General features: G+C 36.3%; 1 protein-coding gene across 1 annotated transcript in view; it reads right to left on the minus strand.

The window, feature by feature from the left end:
- TENM4 (teneurin transmembrane protein 4) overlaps nucleotides 1-21,105 on the minus strand; it is a 1,176,249-nt gene that overhangs the window by 833,313 nt on the left and 321,831 nt on the right. Inside the window, exon 3 of the mRNA XM_051987214.1 lies at nucleotides 19,965-20,074. Within this exon, the coding sequence (XP_051843174.1) occupies nucleotides 19,965-19,974 (10 nt within the window). The 5' untranslated portion in view covers nucleotides 19,975-20,074. The remainder of the gene's footprint in view (nucleotides 1-19,964; nucleotides 20,075-21,105) is intronic.

Raw genomic sequence — 21,105 nt, forward strand, 5'->3', positions numbered from 1 at the left:
AGGTGGTCTCTCTCTGCTCTGCAATCACACAGCTCACCCATCATATATAGAACACATTTCTACTTCTGCCTTTCAGAGTCCTTTTCTTTTAAAGTTCCACTCAGTTGCCAACTACTTTCAAGAAGACTTTTTTTTATTGTTTCCAGGGGAAAATGATCTCTTCTCCCTCAAGCATATTCTTTATGTCCCTAATTTGCATTCATCACTCCCTTTCATCTATTAGACTGATTTGTGTAACTCAAGTTTGTTAACCAACCATACTGGCAGGATCCATTTGAAATTGATGTTATCTAATCTTACCTGAATCCTCACCACTGCAAAATAATTCACATTAACGATTCTCTAACTCACCACAGCAAATCTTCTAAATCTTCTCTTCTCAAGTCTCCAAACAACACTCCTTCCTCTTTATCCTCTAACTAAGAATCTGACTTCAGCCTCAAAAAGGAGAGATCATTTGATAAGAACATCCTCTTTTTTCTTTTCTGGTCTTATATTCCCCTAACATCACCTTCTCCTCTTCAATTATTTCTTCCTTCACTCTAGTTTCTGATTAAGAGATGGTCCTGCATCATGGCAAGAATTACCCCTTTATATAAATCTTTCATCCCAGGTCTCCTCAAATTCCCCAGCAAACTGTCTTATTATTCAACTTCTCTAATCTTTGTATTCTCTATAAGTTCCTTCACCATTCCATATAAACATGCATGAGTTTCTTCATTAAAAATAACTTACCAGAGCCTGCCATTCCTGCTAGGAAGTTATTATTCTATATTTCTCTTGATCTTTTCAACTTAACTACATTAGATGTCTCCATTTCCTCTGATCTTACGCTCTTCTAAACCCTCTCTAATCTGGCCTTTGATCTCATTAAAACTCCTCTCTTCAGTTACCAGAGCTCTTTTAATTGTCAGATTTAATGATAACCCTCAATCTTCTTGATATCTCTTTGGCATCTTGACATTGTTTAGTCCCTTAAATCCACCTTTTCCTCTTAGAAGTGACACTACTGCCTTAGTGTCCTCCTGTGTATCTGATTATTCCCTCTTACTCTTCCTTTCCTTTGCTAGATCTTCATTCACATAAAAACTCATTAACTGTGAGTCTACCCCAAGACTCTGTACTGGGCCATGTTTTCTTTTCTCTTTATAGAAGCTTATCACACTCATGGATTCAATCATCATTTCTGTATATATAGAATCTTCATGTCTCTTTCAAGCCTTAGACTTGCATCACAAGTTGCCTATAGAACATTTCAAAGTGGATTACCTAAACATCTCTAAATCATCATGACAAAAAGAGAACTAATTATCTCCACCTACTTCCTCCCCATGCTCCAACTCTCTTCTATTCCAAACTTTTATTCACTATCAAGGGTAGTACAATCTCCCACTTACTAAGGCTCACAGTTTTGATATCGTTCTCATTTCCTCATTCTCATTAAGCCCATATAGTCAGTTGCTTAATCTTGATGTTTCTATTTCCACAGCACTCCATTTATATCTTTATCTCTACCCCCATTGCTAGTACTCTAGGCCCTCATCACCTTCCATTTGTACTATTATTATTGCCTCCTAATTGATCTTCTCATCTCAAGTCTCTCTCCCAATCCAATCCATTCTTCAAACAGATGCCAAAATGATTTTCCTAAAATACAATTCTGAACATGTTAATCCCTCCTCCTTTACTCACTAAGTATCAACGACTCCCTATTATTTTTATGATAAAAGAGAAACTCTACTTTTTTTTGGAATTTGAAGCTCTTCACAAGCTGATCCCATTTCATATTTTTAAAACATTTTTGCCTCATTGTATATTCAATGATCTACCCATATTGATCTTCTTGATGTTTTTCAAAAAGGATACTCCATCTCACTTCTTGCCTTTGAATTGGCTGCTCCCCATTGCTGGAAAGTTTCTCTCCCTTACTTCTGCCAGTTAGATTCCTTGGCTCTTCCTACAGGATTCAGATCAAATGTTGCCTTTTGACCAAGGTCTTTCTTGAGCCCAACAGAAGCTACTCCTTTCCCCTTGGATATCATTTTGTACCTATACACTATGTATCTTGAGCATACCCATTTATATACCTGTTGCCTCTAAAATTACAAATTCCTTATTTTTTTTTAAGTATACACATATACAAATCTATACATAATAAATAGCTTTCATGTGTATTTTAAGTTTTGCAAAGCACTTAACATTTATTGTCTCATTTAATCCTTATAACTATCCTGGGAGGTAGGTGCTATTATTATCCCTATTTTACTATTGAGGAAATAGAAGCAGACAGAGATTGGCTTGCCCAGATTCACAGAGCTAGTGTGTCATATAGGGCTTGAACTTAGGTCTTTCTAATACCAAGCCTATCTTTTTTGGACTGATGGAAAAACAACTAAGTCCCTATAAAATCAGGCTAGGAGGATGATAAGACACAGATATAAGAAACTATAATCAAAACATTAGAGAAAGTCATATGAAATTTGGTGTGACCTTCATGAGGATAAATCCATTATTATGAGAGCTTGGAAAACTTCCTGGAAGCAGTGACATTTTAGGCAGGCTTTAAAGGATGGTTAGGATGTTGGGATTGGGGAGAAGAAAGGATATTTGAGGAATTGTAAACAATGTGGCTAAAGGCCAGGATATATATATATATATATATATATATATATATAGATATATATATATATATATATATATAGATATAGATATATATAGATATAGATATATAGACATACATATATGTATATATGTATGTATGTATGTATGTATGTATGTATAAAGGGTCAGAGCAGGGATTAAGGAAAAGGTTATTTTACTCAATCCAGGACTATATAGAGGGATTGGTTTAAGAGAAGACGGAAGAGGAAGGACAGTACTATATTGTAAATGACTGAATGTAGGACAAAGGAATTTGAACATTATCCTAAAGTTTATATGACTCAGAAAAGATAAAAGTCATTGAACAAACCTGTCAAGAAAAGTGTATGTGTGTGTGACAATTCCTTTCATTTTAAACATACACACATACACACACACAGCGCACACTCCCTTGGGAAGGGAAGATCTGAGATGAAAGGAAAATGGCCAAACCGTTCATTCCCACCAAGAAGTGGGCTCCAGCTGAGAAAGCTCTGCCATTCACTACATTCATTTCCTTAATCAGGAAAACAGATGGGATGGCAGGAGTCAGAGAAGGGGAAGGAGAGAGGAGGGAAATCTGCAAATATCTCCCATGTGGTGTGTTATACAGTCTTGTTGAGGTGGCCAAATCTAAATGGGGCCGACATTCAAGGTCCCAATAGATGTTTCCCGCCTTGTATTTTCTCACTATGTCCTTTCCTGCACTCTGTATTAAGTTTAAATTGGACAGCTCTCTTTCTCCTAAATGCATCCTATGCTTTCCTACGTCCAAGTTTGTGTTCCCCTCATTCCTCAAATCTGAAATGTCTTCACCACCAGTTATGGCGGTAGATAACCAGCCAATATTCAAAAATGCAACCCAAATCCCACTTGATACTTTTAGTTTTCCCAGGTGGAAATGATCTCTCCTGCATCTGATCTCAGCAACTTCAACTCTTTAAGCACTTATCTCTTCATTTATATATTGCCATTTGGGAATAATTTTTCATTCTTTCCCATTTCCCATCAAATTATGAGCCCTCTAGGGTCACAGAATAAGAGCTTTTAAAAGGTCATCACCAATAAGACTTCTCTGATCACCTCAATCATTGGGCATTTATTAAAAACTTAGAAGGAATTATGTGAACTGATGTTGAGTGGAGTGAGCAGAACCAGAAAAACATTGTACATAGTAACAATAACATTTTGTGATGATCAATTTGATAGATTTTGCTCTTCTCAGCAATACAGTGATCTGAGACAATTCCAAAAACTCTTGATGGAAAATGCTATCCACATCTAGAGAAAGAACCCAGATTAAAACATACTATTTTCACTTTTTTTCCTTTCTCATGGTATTTCCCTTTTGTTCTGATATTTTTTCGCAACATGAGTAATGTATATCTATATTTAATATGATTGTACATGTCTAACCTATATCAGATTGCTTCCCATATTGGGGAGAGGAAAAGAAGAAAAAAAGATTCTTGAACTTAAATTCTTATAAAAGTGAATGTTGAAAACTATTTTTACATGTAATTGAAAAAATAAAGTATTATTAAGTGAGTGAAAACACAATTTATTAACTACTTTCTATGCATAGGTAAGTGTGTTCATTCCTAAGGAAGACACAAAGTTTAGATAAGCCATCATCCCTATCTTCATCCAGCTCACAATCCTAGTAAGTATAGTTATGCCTTCCATATTGATGGGGTTAGGGATAGGGTGTCCCCATGATCTGGAAAATTTGTGTAAATTTTTGATAGCAGAGAGGAAATCTGAATTTTTCTTTTTCTTTTATGGTGTGTTTAAAGTCCTTTATTATAAAATTGGTTAAATGTTTTGGTATAGATTCTATGTTCTCTCCTGACCTTCACATGTGAGGCTTCCACAAACCTCCCCAAAATTTTCTATTTAATTTTTATGCCAATTCAATATCAAACCTATAATGAGAAAAGTTATGATGTGAAGGGGATAACTATATAAATAAGGCACCAACATAGATAAGGCACTCAAACAGATGCTACTATAGTGATAGGTACATCACAGAGATGCAAAATGTTTACTGGAGTTGCAAGGGGTAAGAGAAATGGCTTCCCAAAACAAGACATAACTGAAAAGGATTTTAAAGATGACTATGAATTCAAAATATTAAGAGGAACAAGGGGAGGACCTTTTAGGTATCAGAAAGGACTTAAGCAAAGTCAGAGATGGGAAAAGGCAGGATATTTTCAGGGAAAAGAATAAACCTGTTTGGTCTCTATCTCAAGAATGAACTTACTTGTCTCACTCTCCTAAAAATCATTCTGAGAGAAAATGTTAAGGCTTGAGGATCTTTGAACACAGGATATTCAGGGGAGATTTAGCTTTTGTATTTGCAGTGTTTGAGCTGCAATATCAGATGTTAGAGCAAGATGAGATCTTTTTGTGTAGAATCTTTAAAGGGAAAAGAAAAGATAATGTTTGGTCCGATAGAGTCCTTAGATGTTATAACAAATAACATTTAGGAACTGGAAGGGACCTTGGAGATTATCTAGTTCTATCTCTTTATATTTAAGATAAAGAAGTTGAGGCTCAGTGAGTACAGTTGAGGACCATGTTTATATATATACATATATATATATATATAATATTTTTATTTATATGATATATATTTATTTAATTTTAAAATTATTTTATTGATATGATATATAAAATATATAATATATGTATGTATATATACATATATATATATTAGAACTGGATCTGTGAATTCAGTGGGATAAATAATTAAGGAAGAATCTCCTTCTACCAATATAGTTTAGTACCTTCTATGGCACAATCACAGAATAGTGGTATCAAATTTAAATAGAGGGCAGTTAGGTAGCAACATGGAGTCAGGAAGATCTGATTTCAAATAAGACACTTGACATTTACTAGCTGCATGATCTTGAGCAAGTCATTTAACCCTGATTGCCTCAAAAAAAAAAATAGATGCATACATATATAAGTGCAACCTGGCCACTAAACTATACCTAAGCATCCCTATGGGCCTGCATATTGATTTAGAAAACCACATATTAACATTATCTATGATTTGTTGTATTTTTTATTATTAAATATTTCTCAATTATATTTTTAATCTGGTTTGGACAGAGTGCTGCTATTTTGACACCTCTGACTCAGAGGAGAATTAGAGACTGGACTTGAACTCATGTGTTCCAGAGTTCAACATCAGGTTTCCATCTACATTACATCATGTTGCCTCATTGTGTTGCTTTTGCTGCCCAAAATCACTTAGCAAGTTAATGTAGGACTAAAACTTTAATCTCCTGACTCTGAGTCCAGTGCTTCTTTTTTCTACTCTGCCAAACTAATTTTTTACAATATGGAGAACTTCAGGGTAATTGCTCCAGGAATGGAGCTCATGCTTGAATATTTAACCATGACAGAAATTATTCTCTGGGCAGCCCTCATAGGCCCTAGTTGTGCCTTAAGTGCACAAACACTAGTATATTTAGATAGTGAAGTCTGGGAGGTTTGGCAGGGCTCTCAGCAGTGGCAACAGCAATGGGGAACAAGGTTGGAAGACAGAGACATTCAAAACAGATTCATAGACGGGAAGAACCTGTAAATGGAGAGAGGAGCTGAGTGATATTCAATTAAAAGGGGGAAAATGCTGCTGTACACAAAAAAAGCCCAGTTATTGATGCTCAGTTGGCTAAACAGGAGTTTTCTGTTTGGTAATGTACAAGTCCAAAGTAAAAGGAATTGTATTGAAAGATATTGTGTTTTGACGTTACTAAAGGTCTTCAAGCAAACATTGGAAATCCTCTTAGGCATCTTTTAGGGAAAGGGATTCTTGTTTAGGTATATATCTCCTAATTCCCCTTCCTATGGAGTTTTCAGTATATAATAGGTTTTGGTACAATGCTTGAGCGTTCCATCTGTGAGTCCTTACTCTTTCTAGGGGAGCCTCCCACTTCCTTTACTAGTCATGCATGTTATAGGGGATTTTTTATACCACTTTCCACATATTATTGTTGCTAATATATTGCCAAGTACTAACGCCTTCTCCCCACAATGTCTCCAATGCTCTCTGGGTCACCTGCAATTTTGATCCTTTGGAGATCATAACATTTCATGAATTGTAGTCATATAATATAATTGGCAAAATATTAGTTTAAAAAATAATCTTGCAATAGACTCACAGATATGATATACAGACCTATACTCAAAAATAAATTATCTAAAAATAATAATACACCTGGGTTTCTCAGCTTCCTAGACATTAATTGGCCCCCAAATAGTTTAGATATTAATAGCATAGTTGAGTGAGGGAGCAGAAAATGTCATCATTGATGGTTTAACTGCTTATTCCTTCTCTTTCATCTCCAGGAAGATCATGGAATATTGGCATGTTTAGTTCCTCTTCGGTGAGACTTCCTACTTTTCCTTCCCAGGAAGTCTTGACTATTAAAAATTATGTTGCCAGTTTATTTTAATGAAGACAGGAAGCATGATATAGTAAAAGGTATATATAAACTTGAAGTACAAAGAAATCTTTAGACTTGGGATGAAATCTAACCTCAGCCAGCTATAATTTATGTGACCTTGAGTGAAATTTCATTTTTCTGGTCCTCAGTTTCCTTCACTTTAAAAAAAAAAGAAAACTAAACTAGGTGATCTCTAAAAACCCTCACAACTCTACCCTTTTTCCTCTCCAAGATTCTATTTCTAACTGCAATTCCATTCTTCAGTAACAACAATAAAGCCTTTGCTCTAGGTGGGATAGTGCCACAGAACTAACAGAGAGAATTTTAAGCTAAAAGTGACCTTTAGATAATCCTTTACCAATGAAAGGGGTTCTTTCTCCTGATAGATGGTCAGTAGGTCTCTATTTGTGCATAGTAACAGGGAGCTCACTACCTATCAAGGCATCCTATGACAATGTTAAAAAGTTCTTTACTGAATCAGATTTTTAAAATGTGCTACCAGGAAGGAGCCTTTTAAGTCATCTCTTACCTTGCCCTCTTCACTTGATAGAAGAAACTTGGATACAGAGATATTAAGTGATTTTTCCTAAGGTTATCTTGCTTAAAAAGGTATTAACACTAGGGCTGCAAACTTTTTATATACTCTGCTCTTTCTGCCACTCGAAATAAAGCAATATATTATTTTTCAATATGGGCTAATATTGGTCTAATGTAAATTGACTTAAAGTTTTAAAAGTTCTCTTATAGGGTTCAAAGTTATTGACAGAAAGAAAAGTCCTGCCTGCCTATACAAAAATATTCCACATAACACTCTTTGTAACCTGCAAAGAGGAAAAATAACAATAACAAACACAAGAAGGAAGTACATACCCAATGACTGGGGAACAGTAAATAAATTGTCATATACCAACATTCTGGAATATAATGTCACCATCAGGAACAGTGAACACAAATAATCCAGAGAGACAGGAAATCATCTATGCATGAGAATGAACAAGGCAAAAACCAAAAAAAAAAAAAAAAAAAAAGAAAAGAAAAGAAAAAAGATACAACTACTCCAATGGATTTGTGATTTTTCAGTGTGACTGTTCCCTTTCATGTTGCAGATTGCAACCTATGTTTGTACATTTTGAGCAACTCTTGTGCATGTCCTGTTCTAAATCTGCCATTAGGGAAATCTATCAAATATGGTCTTCCTCAAGTTCTTTGAGCATTTTTTGGATTCTAATGGAGAAAATGGATAGTCTATTGATTATCCCATATTTTTTTCTGCTCATACATTTCTCTGGTGTCAACTTTCATGCTGTTTCCCCTGTATAATTTCTGACTGGTAATGTGTTATAGCTGACTCATGTCCACTTGCTTTTTGAGTTCTGCAAATATATATATATATATATATACAGTTAATATAAAACATAAGGGACAAAGTTGGTATTAACATAAAAAGCATATTTCCTCTACTTCATTTTAGCAAATGGAAAACTACTCAAGTGTAAGGTTGCAAGTACTAACAGTTGCAGCCATTCCTTTATAAGGTTTTACTTAAATATTTTGAAGAATTGTAGATCATAGGGGATTCAGTTGTGACTATGCTGGGAGGGGTGCACTATATGATATGTCAAAACAAGATGTATGGCTAAAAATAAAAAGCACATATAATAATTTTGAAAATATTAAAGTACTTTCAAATATGGCAATATGTAACCAGACTTGTAACCTCTACCTGGACAGGGGCCACCAGAAAAATGCAATGGGAGAGTATTGGTTTGGTTCAAAGAGTTCAGTCCTTTGAAGTAATTCAAAGGCAAAATGGGACAAATGAATAGAATGTACTTCTGGATGTTATTTGAATAACCAGATGTTAATTTTGGCAAGACATGATTATAATGGACCTGAATAATGCCCCCATTGTTGCAATGTGTTAAGCCTAGTTTATTCTGAGAAATAAAAGGAACAATAAACACGGAGGCAAAGAATTGTCATACCAGAAGGGACATTAAATTATTGAACATTAGATTGCAGAATATAGAATATTAGAGCTGGAAAGGTTCTTAGAACATGTGTAGAACATGGATTGGGGTGTGTTACAGCTGAGATAGGATTTAGGAAATAAGCTATCAGGGCAAAGAATTGTCATGCCAGAAGAGACATTAAAATATTGAACATTAGATTGCATAATATAGAATATTAGAGCTGGGAAGGAAGGTCGTTAGAACATGGATTGAGGCATGTTACAGCTGAAATATTATTTAGAAAATAAGCTATCAGGACTGGAAGAGATGCTAGAGGGATTTAGTCCAACAGTCTCATGTTACAGATAAACAGCTTCCAAGCCAGATTTTGGGAAGCAACTTGCCCAAGCCCATGCTGAGGAATGAAGTTTAGTTAGAACCCACATTTATAACACCCAATCCAGTGCTCTTTCCACCATACCTACTTTCTTTAACCACAATAGACATACTGCAAGTATTTATGGTATAAAGAGCACAACAGATGCAGTCTACCTTCAGGTTAGAAATGGTGAAGTGAATAGTGGGTCTAAAGTCTAAGAGTTGAGTTCAATGTTCTCTCAGACACTCACTAGTTATATGACCTTGGGCAAGTCACCTGATACTGTTTGCCTTAGTTTCCTCATCTGTAAAATGCAGATGAAAAGGAAATGGCAAATCACTCCAGTATCTTTGCCAAGAAAATTGCAAATGAGATCATGAAGAGTAGAAAGTAACTGAAACAACTGAACAAAAATAACAACAAAAAAGAAGCGGTTCCCTGAAACGATGAAACCATTTAAAATGTATGATGAGTTTTAAATTTGCAAACTAGAATCCATCTATTAAGCATTTACAATGCAGTTCAATATATATTGAATATTTACTATACTAAATCCATGAACTTGGAACTGAGGAACTTCAAGGATGAAGAAAAAATGGTTCTATTCTCAACGAGCTTAAGGTCTAGGAAAGGGTTATCCTATGCACTCAAATCATAGGGTATAGTATAATTACAAACCAAATATTCAATAGGCTTTCATGGGAGGAAGAGAAGGGTACTAGGGTAATAGTGATAATTTCTTTTTGGGGGACAATATAGGAAGAAACATTTTATGCATTTCATCAATACAGGTGAGATAGTAAGGATCGGCGAGATAGGCTGAGAAAAGATAGGAGAGAAAGTGTATGAGTATATTCAATAGAATATCAAAAGTATGGAGATAAAGAGGTATGGGAAACATTGAGTGGACTGTGATGGTTGTGATGATTAAAAATATTCCACCTACAATAAGAAAGACTGAGGCAGAAGTATGAGCCAATGGCGCTTTATTAACGGGTCCATGGTCCCCCCTAATGAAATGGAGCTCAGATCTTCCTCCTGATCTGAGATGTTACCTCCTTCCAAAGCCTTATTTTTATGGGGCTGGATATCCAGTCATTCTGGAATAGCTATACCAAATACAGAATAATTCCATTGAATAAGCAAAATAAAGTGTCAACAGAGTTTACAAACTGGGTGAAGCAAAGATATTTCTATGCAAGATGGAGAAGCTTTTTCTTAATTTGGGCAGAAGTAAATGTTATAGTCAGTGATCTAAGTATCATAAGATGGTCATGTGCTCCTATTGGATATGTGATTGGTCCAGAAGTACAAAAATATTTTGGAGGACTTTTCATGTAATGTCACCTCTGCCAAGCTGGGCTTGTTCATCATCATGAAGCAAGACAAAGTGAAGGGCCTTTAGTTAACTATAGGAAATTAAGTTCCTGTAATTAAGAAAGTGAACTTAGAATTTGCAGTTCTAGGGCTTTATTATAGAACTTTGATATGATTCTATCAAATTAATTAATATTGATTAGAATAGAGTAGGGGTCCAAAATGAATCACTTTTCTCAATGTGAAGGGGGAAAATAGAGAATAAGGTGGGGAAAATGGGGTATAGGCACCTACTTGTTCACGATTTTGAAAAGGAGATTCTTGCTTCAAGTCTGGGTCTGCCTACATAACCCAATTTCAAGAATCCATGAGCTTATAAGCAATGATGAGTTTGAACTTTTTTCTACAGGCAATGAGGAGCTCTAGAAAGTTCCTAAGCAGGGGATCAAAACTCTGCAAGATGTAAATTGAGAAAATGTGGACAGCAAGCAAAAGCCTATTTCTAGCTAAAACAAGGCTTTGATGACCCAGGGCCATAATCCAAGGTTTTGGTAGACAGAAACAGGGAAAATGTCTGGGGCATGGGTGAAATTATGTCATATAAATTGCAGACACAAGTAAAGCAGTGATTATATATCACAAAACACCAGAATGCAATATAATATGACATGACATGACATAATATAGAGGCAGCACTACATAGTGGATAGAGAATTGGTTTGAAGTGAAGAAGTCCTGTGTTCAAGCCTTTCCTTTTACACTTATTTGTACTTGTATCCCTGGTCCTTATCACAGTGCCTGGCAGATGTGAGGTTCTTATTAAAGCCATGGTAAATAATACAGATTATTGATACTGATTGTATTGACACAGTTTTCTTAGATGTAAAATAAATGAATTGCATTCAATGGCCTCAGAGATTCCCTTCCAGATGTAAAAAGAGGATTCTGTGATTCTATATTATTCCTTTCTTGCTATACTCCAGCCAAACTATACTGCTCATCCTTCCTGGATATGATGGCCTCCGACATCTCTTCTCAAACTAGTCTTATTTCATAATGAGATATTGAAGGACTTGCTGCTAGAGAATCACTATTATTAACAATGTGCTGTTATAACTAAGCCCTACAAGAGGGAAAGGTGGCTCTGGATGTGCACATGAAGAGAGAGGCTTAGCTCATCCTGCTCCAGTCCAATCTGCCAGTAAAATACGTGAATAGGTATTCACGATTAACAGACGGGAAGCTGCGGTCTGATTATGCGGGCTTTGGTAATTGAATCCACCAAGGATAATGATGCTGACCTTCCCATTTGGAAATAAACTAGGCATTCAGATTATAAGTGGCTTTGTGTTAATTGTAATTGCACATGGATGGTGGGTGCATGCAAGAGGACTGCTGGGAGGGCAAAAGATAGGTAAATAATGATCACATTAGACTGTTTTATTAAGAGCAATGGTAGTGAGAATACATATGACAATATTGTCCATAGGGAGAAGGCTCATGGATGCCCCCTCTGGCAGTGATGGCACTTAAGGAAAACCTGTACTGAATGGAACAACTGAATAATGGGCAAATTCAATCCTGGCATCCCAGGGCTCCCTAAAATCTGGTGTTGCCCCACTTGTCAAGCATTATTTGATGTGGTTCTACTTTATGCTATCTATGTTGCGGCCAAAGTCAATTCAAGTCAAGAACCATTTATTAAGCACCTACTATGTGCCAGACACTACATTAAATACTGGGCATACAAAAAAGACAATCTCTTCCTCAAGGAAATCTTTATTCTAAAGGTAACTAGAGTCTAATCAATTAGACAATATGCCATTTACTATATACAAACAATAAATACAAAGTATCCCCAATGTTTTACAATATTACAAATTTTACAATTTTTGTAATTTTGTACTTTAAAAAATGCTTGAAGAGACAATTCCATTAGACCTGGGAAAGGAAATTTCTTCTGCATCCAGAGAGAAAACAATGGAAATGGGATGCAAATCAAAACATACGACTTCCACCTTTTTTGTTTGCTTTTTTCCTTGTAGTTTTTATCCTTTTAAAAATTTTTTCTTTTGCAATATGGCTAATATTGAAATATGTTGAAAAGGATTGTACATGTATAACTTCAATCAGATTGCTTGCTGCTTTGGGAAGGAGGAAGGTAAGGAAGGAGGGAGAAAGAAAAAATAGGAACTTAAAATCTTACAAAAATGAATGTTGACAACTATCTTTATATGTAGTTGGAAAAATAAAATACTACTGAAATAAAAAAAGATACTTGAAGAAAATTTGAAAGAAATCTGGGAAACAAGAAGAATGAAATGAGGAGGGAGAGAATTCCAGGAAGGTGAAGTAGCCAGTGAAAATTTCCAAGGTCAGGAGATTGGGGGTCTCTTATGAGAAAAACAGCAAAGGGGCCAGGGTCTTTGAACAAGTCACTGTATCAAATCCATGGATGAGTGAAAGTTGGGTAGGCTAGATGTTTATCTGTTTGATTCCTGACCACAGGAGTTTATTGAACAGGGGGGTGGGGTGATATGAATAATAATAATAATTTTTAAAAAGCTTCAGGTACTTCCTAGAATTTATTGAGTAGGGATAGGATACCATAGTCAGATCTAGACTTTAGGAAGACCACTTTGATCCTAAATGGAGGATGGGCTGGAGTGGGGAGAGATTGGGAGCAGGGAGAACAACCAGCAGGCCATTGTAATGGTCCAGAGGTGAAAGGATGAAGGCCTGTACCAGGCCATGGCAGTGTCAGAGAAGAGATGTTAGGTCAACAGGATTTGGCAACAGATTAGATATGGGGTGGAAGATAGAATGAGGAGATGAGGAAGACATCTAGCTTGTCAGCCTGAATGAACAGGAAGACAGAGGAAAGTTAAAAAGAATGGGAGAAAGATAATGAGCTCAATTATATGCTGAATTTAAGATATCTATAGATCACCCGTTTGAGTGTTCAGTGGACAGTTAGTGATACTAGTCTAGAGAGTTGGATATTGGTTAGGGCTAACAGATCTGAGAATCATCAGCATAGAGATAATAAGTGAACCCATGGGACTTGATGAAATCACAAGCAAATAGTATAAAAGAAAAAGAGAAGGCCAGGACATAAACATGCCTTACTCGACTCTTTTGTCTTTGTTCCCATTATTCCTTAGACCTGGAAAGGAATCCCTGATACATATGCTTCCCCTACTGAATTAGAGTTTGCATGAAAAAATGGAAAGGGAACTGAACTTAGGAAAATCCTGCCTCACATACAGTAAGGTGTAATACCGGTCAAATCATCTAAACGTCTCCATGCCTCATTATAGGAAAAAACTGGGCCTGAAGTCTTCTTCACAGGGTCCCTTTTAATTCTAAATCTGCAATCTTATGAATTCCTACTAACCTTTTGAAGATCTCCTTAAATGTCATCTCTTCCTAGGATCTAAGAGATCCTAAAATTAGAAAAAACCTTGAAGATAAACCAGCTTTCTGATCCAAAATGCATCCATCCTATATTCTTTGTTCAAACCTATTAGGAACTCATAACCCACTTTACACCTCCCTAAATTCTTGTGTATTATTTTGCTATATAGTGTTCTGAGTTGTTGGCATAACCCCCTAATGGTCAATATATTACATGAAAGCAATGGCTGTCATTTTTTATTTTAAAATTTAATTTTAATTTTAGGAGTCAAGAGACCTGGACTCAATTCCTGACTGCAAATTCACTAGCTAATTAACCACAGGGAAATCACTAAAAATACCTGAGCCTCAGTTTTCTTATCTTTAAAATAGTTATTACCACTTAAGCTATTTTAGAGGGTTATTAGAAAAGGTTACAATATGGATTGCTCTTTTTCTTCTCCCTCCAGGAGAGCATCCTGAAAACAGAGCATCCTTATTAAATGTTTGTTGAATTTAATGGAACATACATCTAACGTGAAAGAAGAAAAAATAATAACAATTAAAACATGTTAATAATGACTAATGGATATCTTTGTAGGTTTGTTTGTACAATTTTTGTACAATGTTTGTAGGTTTGAGGTTTGTACAATTCTTTTACACTAGTATCTCACATGATCCTCCCAACAACAATGCAATGCAGGTGCTATTATTATTATCTTCACTTTATAGAGGGGAGAACTGAGGTTCAAGAAGCTACGTGACTAATCTAAGGTCACACAACAAGTGAGAATCAGATACAGAATGTGACCCATCTCTTTTTAGTTTCTCTATCCATTATAACAGGAACCAGAGTCCACATAGTCCAATCAATGGTCATTTTATAAATGAAGAAATTGTAACTCAGGAAAGAGAAATGACCTACACCCAAGGTCATGCTACAAGAGTAGAGTAGAGTAGTGGCTAGAACCCAGGTTTTTTACTCCCTGTTTCATGACAAATCTAATGTTCGTTTCCCTCTGCCAGATTTATGTCAGGGACCAGAAGAATTTCTCCTTTGGCTAAGAATCTGGAGGTTTTTAATCTGGGTCTGTGAATTAAAAAAAATTAATATCTGTATTTCAACATGATTGGTTTCTTTTATAAACCTACATGTTTTACTTTATGCATCTAAAAGCATTATTCTGAGGAGTCCATAAGCTTTGTTAGGCTGCCAAAGAGGTCCATGTCACAAAACATAAAATAAAAGAAAAGAAAATAAATCAATATCCCCGGAGCCACAGAGAGACCCTGCTATGCCATCCTGACTAACAACTTGGCTTTCCTCCTCTTGGAAGTAAAATCAACTCCTGCATTTTAGCTGAATTACTTCAGAGAGCTTAATTTTTGTTTTTTTAGGATTTTTTGTTTGATTTTGTTTTATTTATTTTTTGTTTTCACTGAATTGCCCAATGTATCCTATGTTCCTCCTCATAATCTCAGAATATCCCCTTGGGTAGTCAGGTAGCTAGGTAGTGAATTATTATCTTCCTTTTATAGATGAAATCAGGTCCTTCCCCCTACAAGGGCCTTATCCAGCTACAATTTCCTTCCAGCTTTGTGATAAGGAGGCATTCACAACTGACATCTAAATGAACCATTGTCTCCTTGCTCTGCCATGCACAATAGTCACTCCCCTGAGGACTCTCTCATTGCCATTTGTCCTTTAACAGGACCTGGGATGTATTTTTAACACCACCAACCCTTAGTTGTAGAACATGGAATATTAGGGCTGGAAGGGATGTTTAAACTTATAAAATTTAAAGACTCTTAGGGTGTGGAACACAGAGTATTAGGGCTGAAAGAGAAATTCAAACATTTAATGTTAAATCTGGGAGAGATCTTGAGAGTACAGAATCTTAGCAGAACATGGAGTATTAGGGCTGGAGGGAACCTCAGAATATAGATTATTAAAACAGAATAATAGAACAGAAAGGGGCCTTAGGACGTAGAATGTTAGGATACAGAACATACAACATTTAAGCTGAAGAGGCCTTAGAGATGATTTAGTCTAATCTCTCCATTTTATGGAAATAGAAGAAATACAGATTAGGAGAAACTAAACTAGAAAAGTAAAGTGATTAAGACTAAGCAAGCTAATGACTAGGATTAGTAAAATAGCATTTTTTAAGCACCTACAATGTGTAGGCACTAAACTAAGCACAGAGGATACAAAGAAAAGTAGAAAAAAAAAAAAAAACAAGTAGCATTTAGATTTCTTCAAACTACATTGGTTAAATATTTCCTTATGTGCAAGACTTTCAGGTACAAAGATGAAAATTATTCCTACTTTTAAGAATTTATAGGCTCCTATTCTAGTGCTTTTTCTATGATATCATATTTTCTCATCCTTAAATGTGCTTTTGCTCTACTTATCACCATTCACCCTTACCTTCAGTGTTCTCTCTTTGGGGAAACTTATCTTCTTGTGTTTTGAAAATCTCTTTTTTATACTGTACATCCTTCATGCTGTCTGAAACATCCTTCAGTTTAGGAATAATACCTTTGAATTTCACTTCTGCCCTCTTCACCTCATCTTCCTAATCTCCATTTAAAGCATTAAACAAGAGACTGAGTGGTGGGAGCATGAGCTTTCCCATTGGCAGACTGCAATGGCTTGGTGACATACACACCACTGAGCAGAGAGAGGCAGGAGAATGATTGAGAGAAACAGTGTGAGAATTCACACAGGGAAATGAGCACGGAACTACAATTCAATTTGTTATCCATTTGGTGAATATGATAAAAATGGGGCCTAATGGAGGCCATAGCCTTCCACCTGTGAGTCACGGGATGGATTTCTGATTGTATAAATTTGTGGGGCTTAAAGGTCACCAACTGGAAGTATATGTTTAAAACCTCTTCTATGCATCTTTATGACAGCTTGCCTGTTTAATGATGAGATGGCCCGCAAGGAGGACTTGGATCTCAGCCAGTCTTCCAGGATGGAAGCAATTGGCAGCTATAACACTGCTGTACTAGGTTGCAGAAGCTCTCTTGCAGTGGCTACACCAGTGCTTCATCCATACCAGATGCTTCTAGGGCTGTTGCAACGGAAATTGGGGCTGGGGGTCTATTACGCTATGATTATTCTATGTTCTTAAGTCCCTCACAGATCTTCTGTGCTCTTATATTCTAAAGTTCTCAGATTCTTCTCTGTAATCTTCATTGTTCTGCATTTGGTGGGTCTTCCTAGCTTAAATCTTTTATGTTTTAATATCCCTCCAATATGGAGGTACAGAGGATGTTTTCACTTCTATTAGTCTAGGACCTAAGTTTCCTTTGATAGCTAGCATTCTGCTTTTATATTGTGAATAAATGTATGAGAGCAGCTAGATGGTGCAGTGGATAGAGCATCCCTCCCTGGAGTCAGAAGGACTTGAGTGCAAATCTGGCCTCAGACACTTAACACTTTTGGGCAAGTCACTTAACCCCAATGGCCACCCGCCCCCACATATACACAGAAAAGAAAGGCTGGGGGGGGGAGAGGGATGGTGAATGAATGTGTTATACTGACTCATATAACAGCATGTTGCTTGGCATTATGTAGGTGTGAACTTTAAGCAAATAATAATCTTAATAATAACAAGATCTAGCTTTGTATACAGAGTGTGTATCAGGCCTGAAAATCATTTTATTTGATCCTCACCACAACCCTGAGAGATAGGCACTATTCTTATTACCATTTTGCAATAAACGACTTGCCCAAAGTCACAAACAGTAAATGCCAGAGGCTGAATTTGAATTCAGGTCTTCCTGATTAGTGCTTTATCTTCTTAACCACCTAGCTGCCAAATTCAAGAACATATGCCCTACGGATAAATTATCTAATGGCAGAACAGGAAGACTTGGGTTGAAATCTTGCCTTTGACATTATCTTGGCTGTGAAAGCATGTACAAGTGATTTCACCTCTCAAAGTTTCAGTTTTCTCATCTATAAAATGGGAATAATTAAACCTATAGTGCTCTGTGTGAAAAACTGTGCATATCTTAAAATAATGTATAATTTTAAGATTACTATTATTATTATTAAAGCTGGCATCTCTTATTATGTTCCAGACACTATGCTTAGTATTTTACAATTCTTATCTCTTTTGGTCCTCACAATAATCTTGTGAGGCAGGTACTATTATTATCCCTACTTTACAGATCAGGAAACTGAGGCAGACAGAAGTTAAGTGACTTGCCTGTGGTTACACAATTATTAAGTGTCTGAGGCTGATATTTGAATTAAGGGTTTCTTGACTCCAGGCCCAGTCCTTTATCTATTGAATCACTTAGCTGACAAATATAACGACACAGCTTTCAGGCTAAAGCTCTAAATATTGGAGAAGGAAGTCTTAGGTTGAAATCTTACCTTTGATACCAGCTTAGCTGCATGACAAGTGATTTTACCATTGAGAACCTCAGTTTTCTCATCTATAAAATGGTGATAATAAAATCTGTAGTAGCTACCTACCTATCATGAAGTTAAAATTAAGTAATGTATATAAAACACTTCATATATCTAAATGCACTGTATAACTGTCAGTTTTTACTATTATTATTATAAATAATTACCCCAAATACAACTTTAAGCTTTGCAGTCTAGCCTTAGGTTGCTCGGGAAATTGGTGAGCCCAGATTAGGTCTCACCTTCCCCAGGGAGCCTTTCATAACCTCAGTCCACACTCTATCTCTATGGTCTCCTATGGCTCTAGTTGTCTATAGCACATAAAATCATTTGTTTCTTGAGAGCAGAGGGATTGTCTTCCATTTTTCTTGTATTTCCTAATATAGCTCTGAGCACATATTAAAAATTCAAAAAAAAATCCTCTTGGTTGATGGAAGAGAAGCCCTTGACCAATCTGGAGCTCCCTATGGTCCCCAGTCATTGGCCCACATATACTAGATAGTCAATAAAACTGCCAACTCTATGGAGCGGATGTCAATGCCTATCCTTATCAGAGCTCCATGAGCAGAAAAGTCTTTCTTCTGGGACCTGGGTTAAGAAAAAAAATGCCTCTATAATGTACCTTGATAACATTCCAACTTTCTTGGTAAAGAAATAGTATCGTATAATAGAACACTGGACTGGCAAATCAGGAAGGAATGAGTTATTTTCATACACACACATATACATACATACATATATGTATATTCCTATATGTGTATACACGTATATATGTCTGTATAAATGCAAAGTCATTAATGGGGTAGGAAGACAACCATGGAGAAGACTTAAGGAAAGAACCAGATACTTCCACATCAATGTCACATCTAGAATTAACAAACATGATATACAAGTTACTGACAAAAAATGGTGAATAGCAAGAGTCCAAAGGATCTCTGATATACTCCATTCTTCCATCTATGTAGACATACAGAATCTGATTACTCCTCCTTAGTTATTAACTTTCTGGCTCTGAGACCTTTTGTTACTCTTAACTATGTCAAGCCAGAGAATTTCTACCTTAGGCTCTGATGTACTTGTTCTGAGCCCAACAGTTTGTTGCAGCCCTTTAAATCCACCCAGTGTTTCTAAAAGTACAGATTCCCCACCTGATTAACCCAAACCTAAAGTAATTCAAGTCCCTGGATGACAGTGTGGACATTCTGAATGGAGAGGGCGTACTTGTAATTAAGTTCACCATCATGGAGATTCACCATCATGGACCTGGGACAGTGATTTATGTGCATGCTTGAGAATCACAGCAACGAAATCTCAAGCCAGAATTCACCAACTAGACTCCAGGCAATAAGGGAAAAAACAATAAAAGAAACTTTATCAAAGAGAAGACCAACCTTGCTCCATGACAGCGGGTTCCAAAGAATTAGCAATGTCCTTGGGCTCTGCAATCCTCTTCCCAATGCCATCTGACCGTGGTTTGTTTAGGAGTAGGTTGGGAATCTTTCTGGAGAAAAGAGAGAATAAAAAAAATGTGTGGAAGTCTTCCTTCTCTTTTATCTCTCCACGTTCAACAACACTACACATTTCTGAGGAATCATGCTCTCACCTCTCTCGCTTCCATCATAACTCATTCATTCAATCAATCAAATGCTTAAACAGTACTTATTGAGGGCTCTGTACTCTTATACAATCAACAAAACTGCAGTAGAGTAGAAATCAGATGGTATGAATACAGAGAGAGAAAAGTATATATGTAAGGTAAAGAACTAGGTGTTCCATTTAAAATCATTTTTAGTAAAGAGACAACTACACTTGGATTCAGAAGATGCAAATTCAAATCCCAGACCTTGCCAATTACTGTGTAACTATAGACAAATGGCTTAACCTCCTTGAGCCTCAGTTTCCTCATAAATAAAATGGGGATTATAACACCTGCACATTCACCATATTTTGTTAACTTTATATATAACTGTGAGTCATGATAATTATAATAGTAGCAGTAATAATTTTGTACGACTGTAGGAAAATCACTTAATCATTTTGGGTCTTGGTATCATTATCTCAAAAAAATTGGTATAATTAAGTCATTTGTACGTACCAAGCTCATCAAATGATCCTAAACCAAGCACCATCATATCCCCAGTGCCTACTTACTCCCTTCCTGTAGCTTTGCTATTTCCATTAATAGTAGCACCAACCTCCCAGTCACTCAAGCTTCTGACCTTCGTCATTTTTGACTCTTTCTTCTCCCTCATCCCACACACCCAATCAATTAGCAAGTGCTGTTAATTCTACCCCTGTCATATCCCTTGCATCTGTCTCTTCCTTTACACTCCCACTGAAGCTCTCTTAGTTCAGACATTCATCTCTTTGGTCCTATACTCTGGAACAAGCCTTAGAACCTGGCACCCTACCTCTCCTGTCTTTCCTGTCTTAGCTCTCTCTCTTTCATCCTCCTGGCCAAGTTCCTTTATGAATGCATTGCTCTAATGGGTATCATATTCCTTGCATTCTCAATGGTAGGAGAAAAAATGG

The sequence above is a fragment of the Antechinus flavipes genome, chromosome 3 (genome assembly GCF_016432865.1).
Source record: "Antechinus flavipes isolate AdamAnt ecotype Samford, QLD, Australia chromosome 3, AdamAnt_v2, whole genome shotgun sequence".
NCBI lineage: Eukaryota > Metazoa > Chordata > Mammalia > Dasyuromorphia > Dasyuridae > Antechinus > Antechinus flavipes.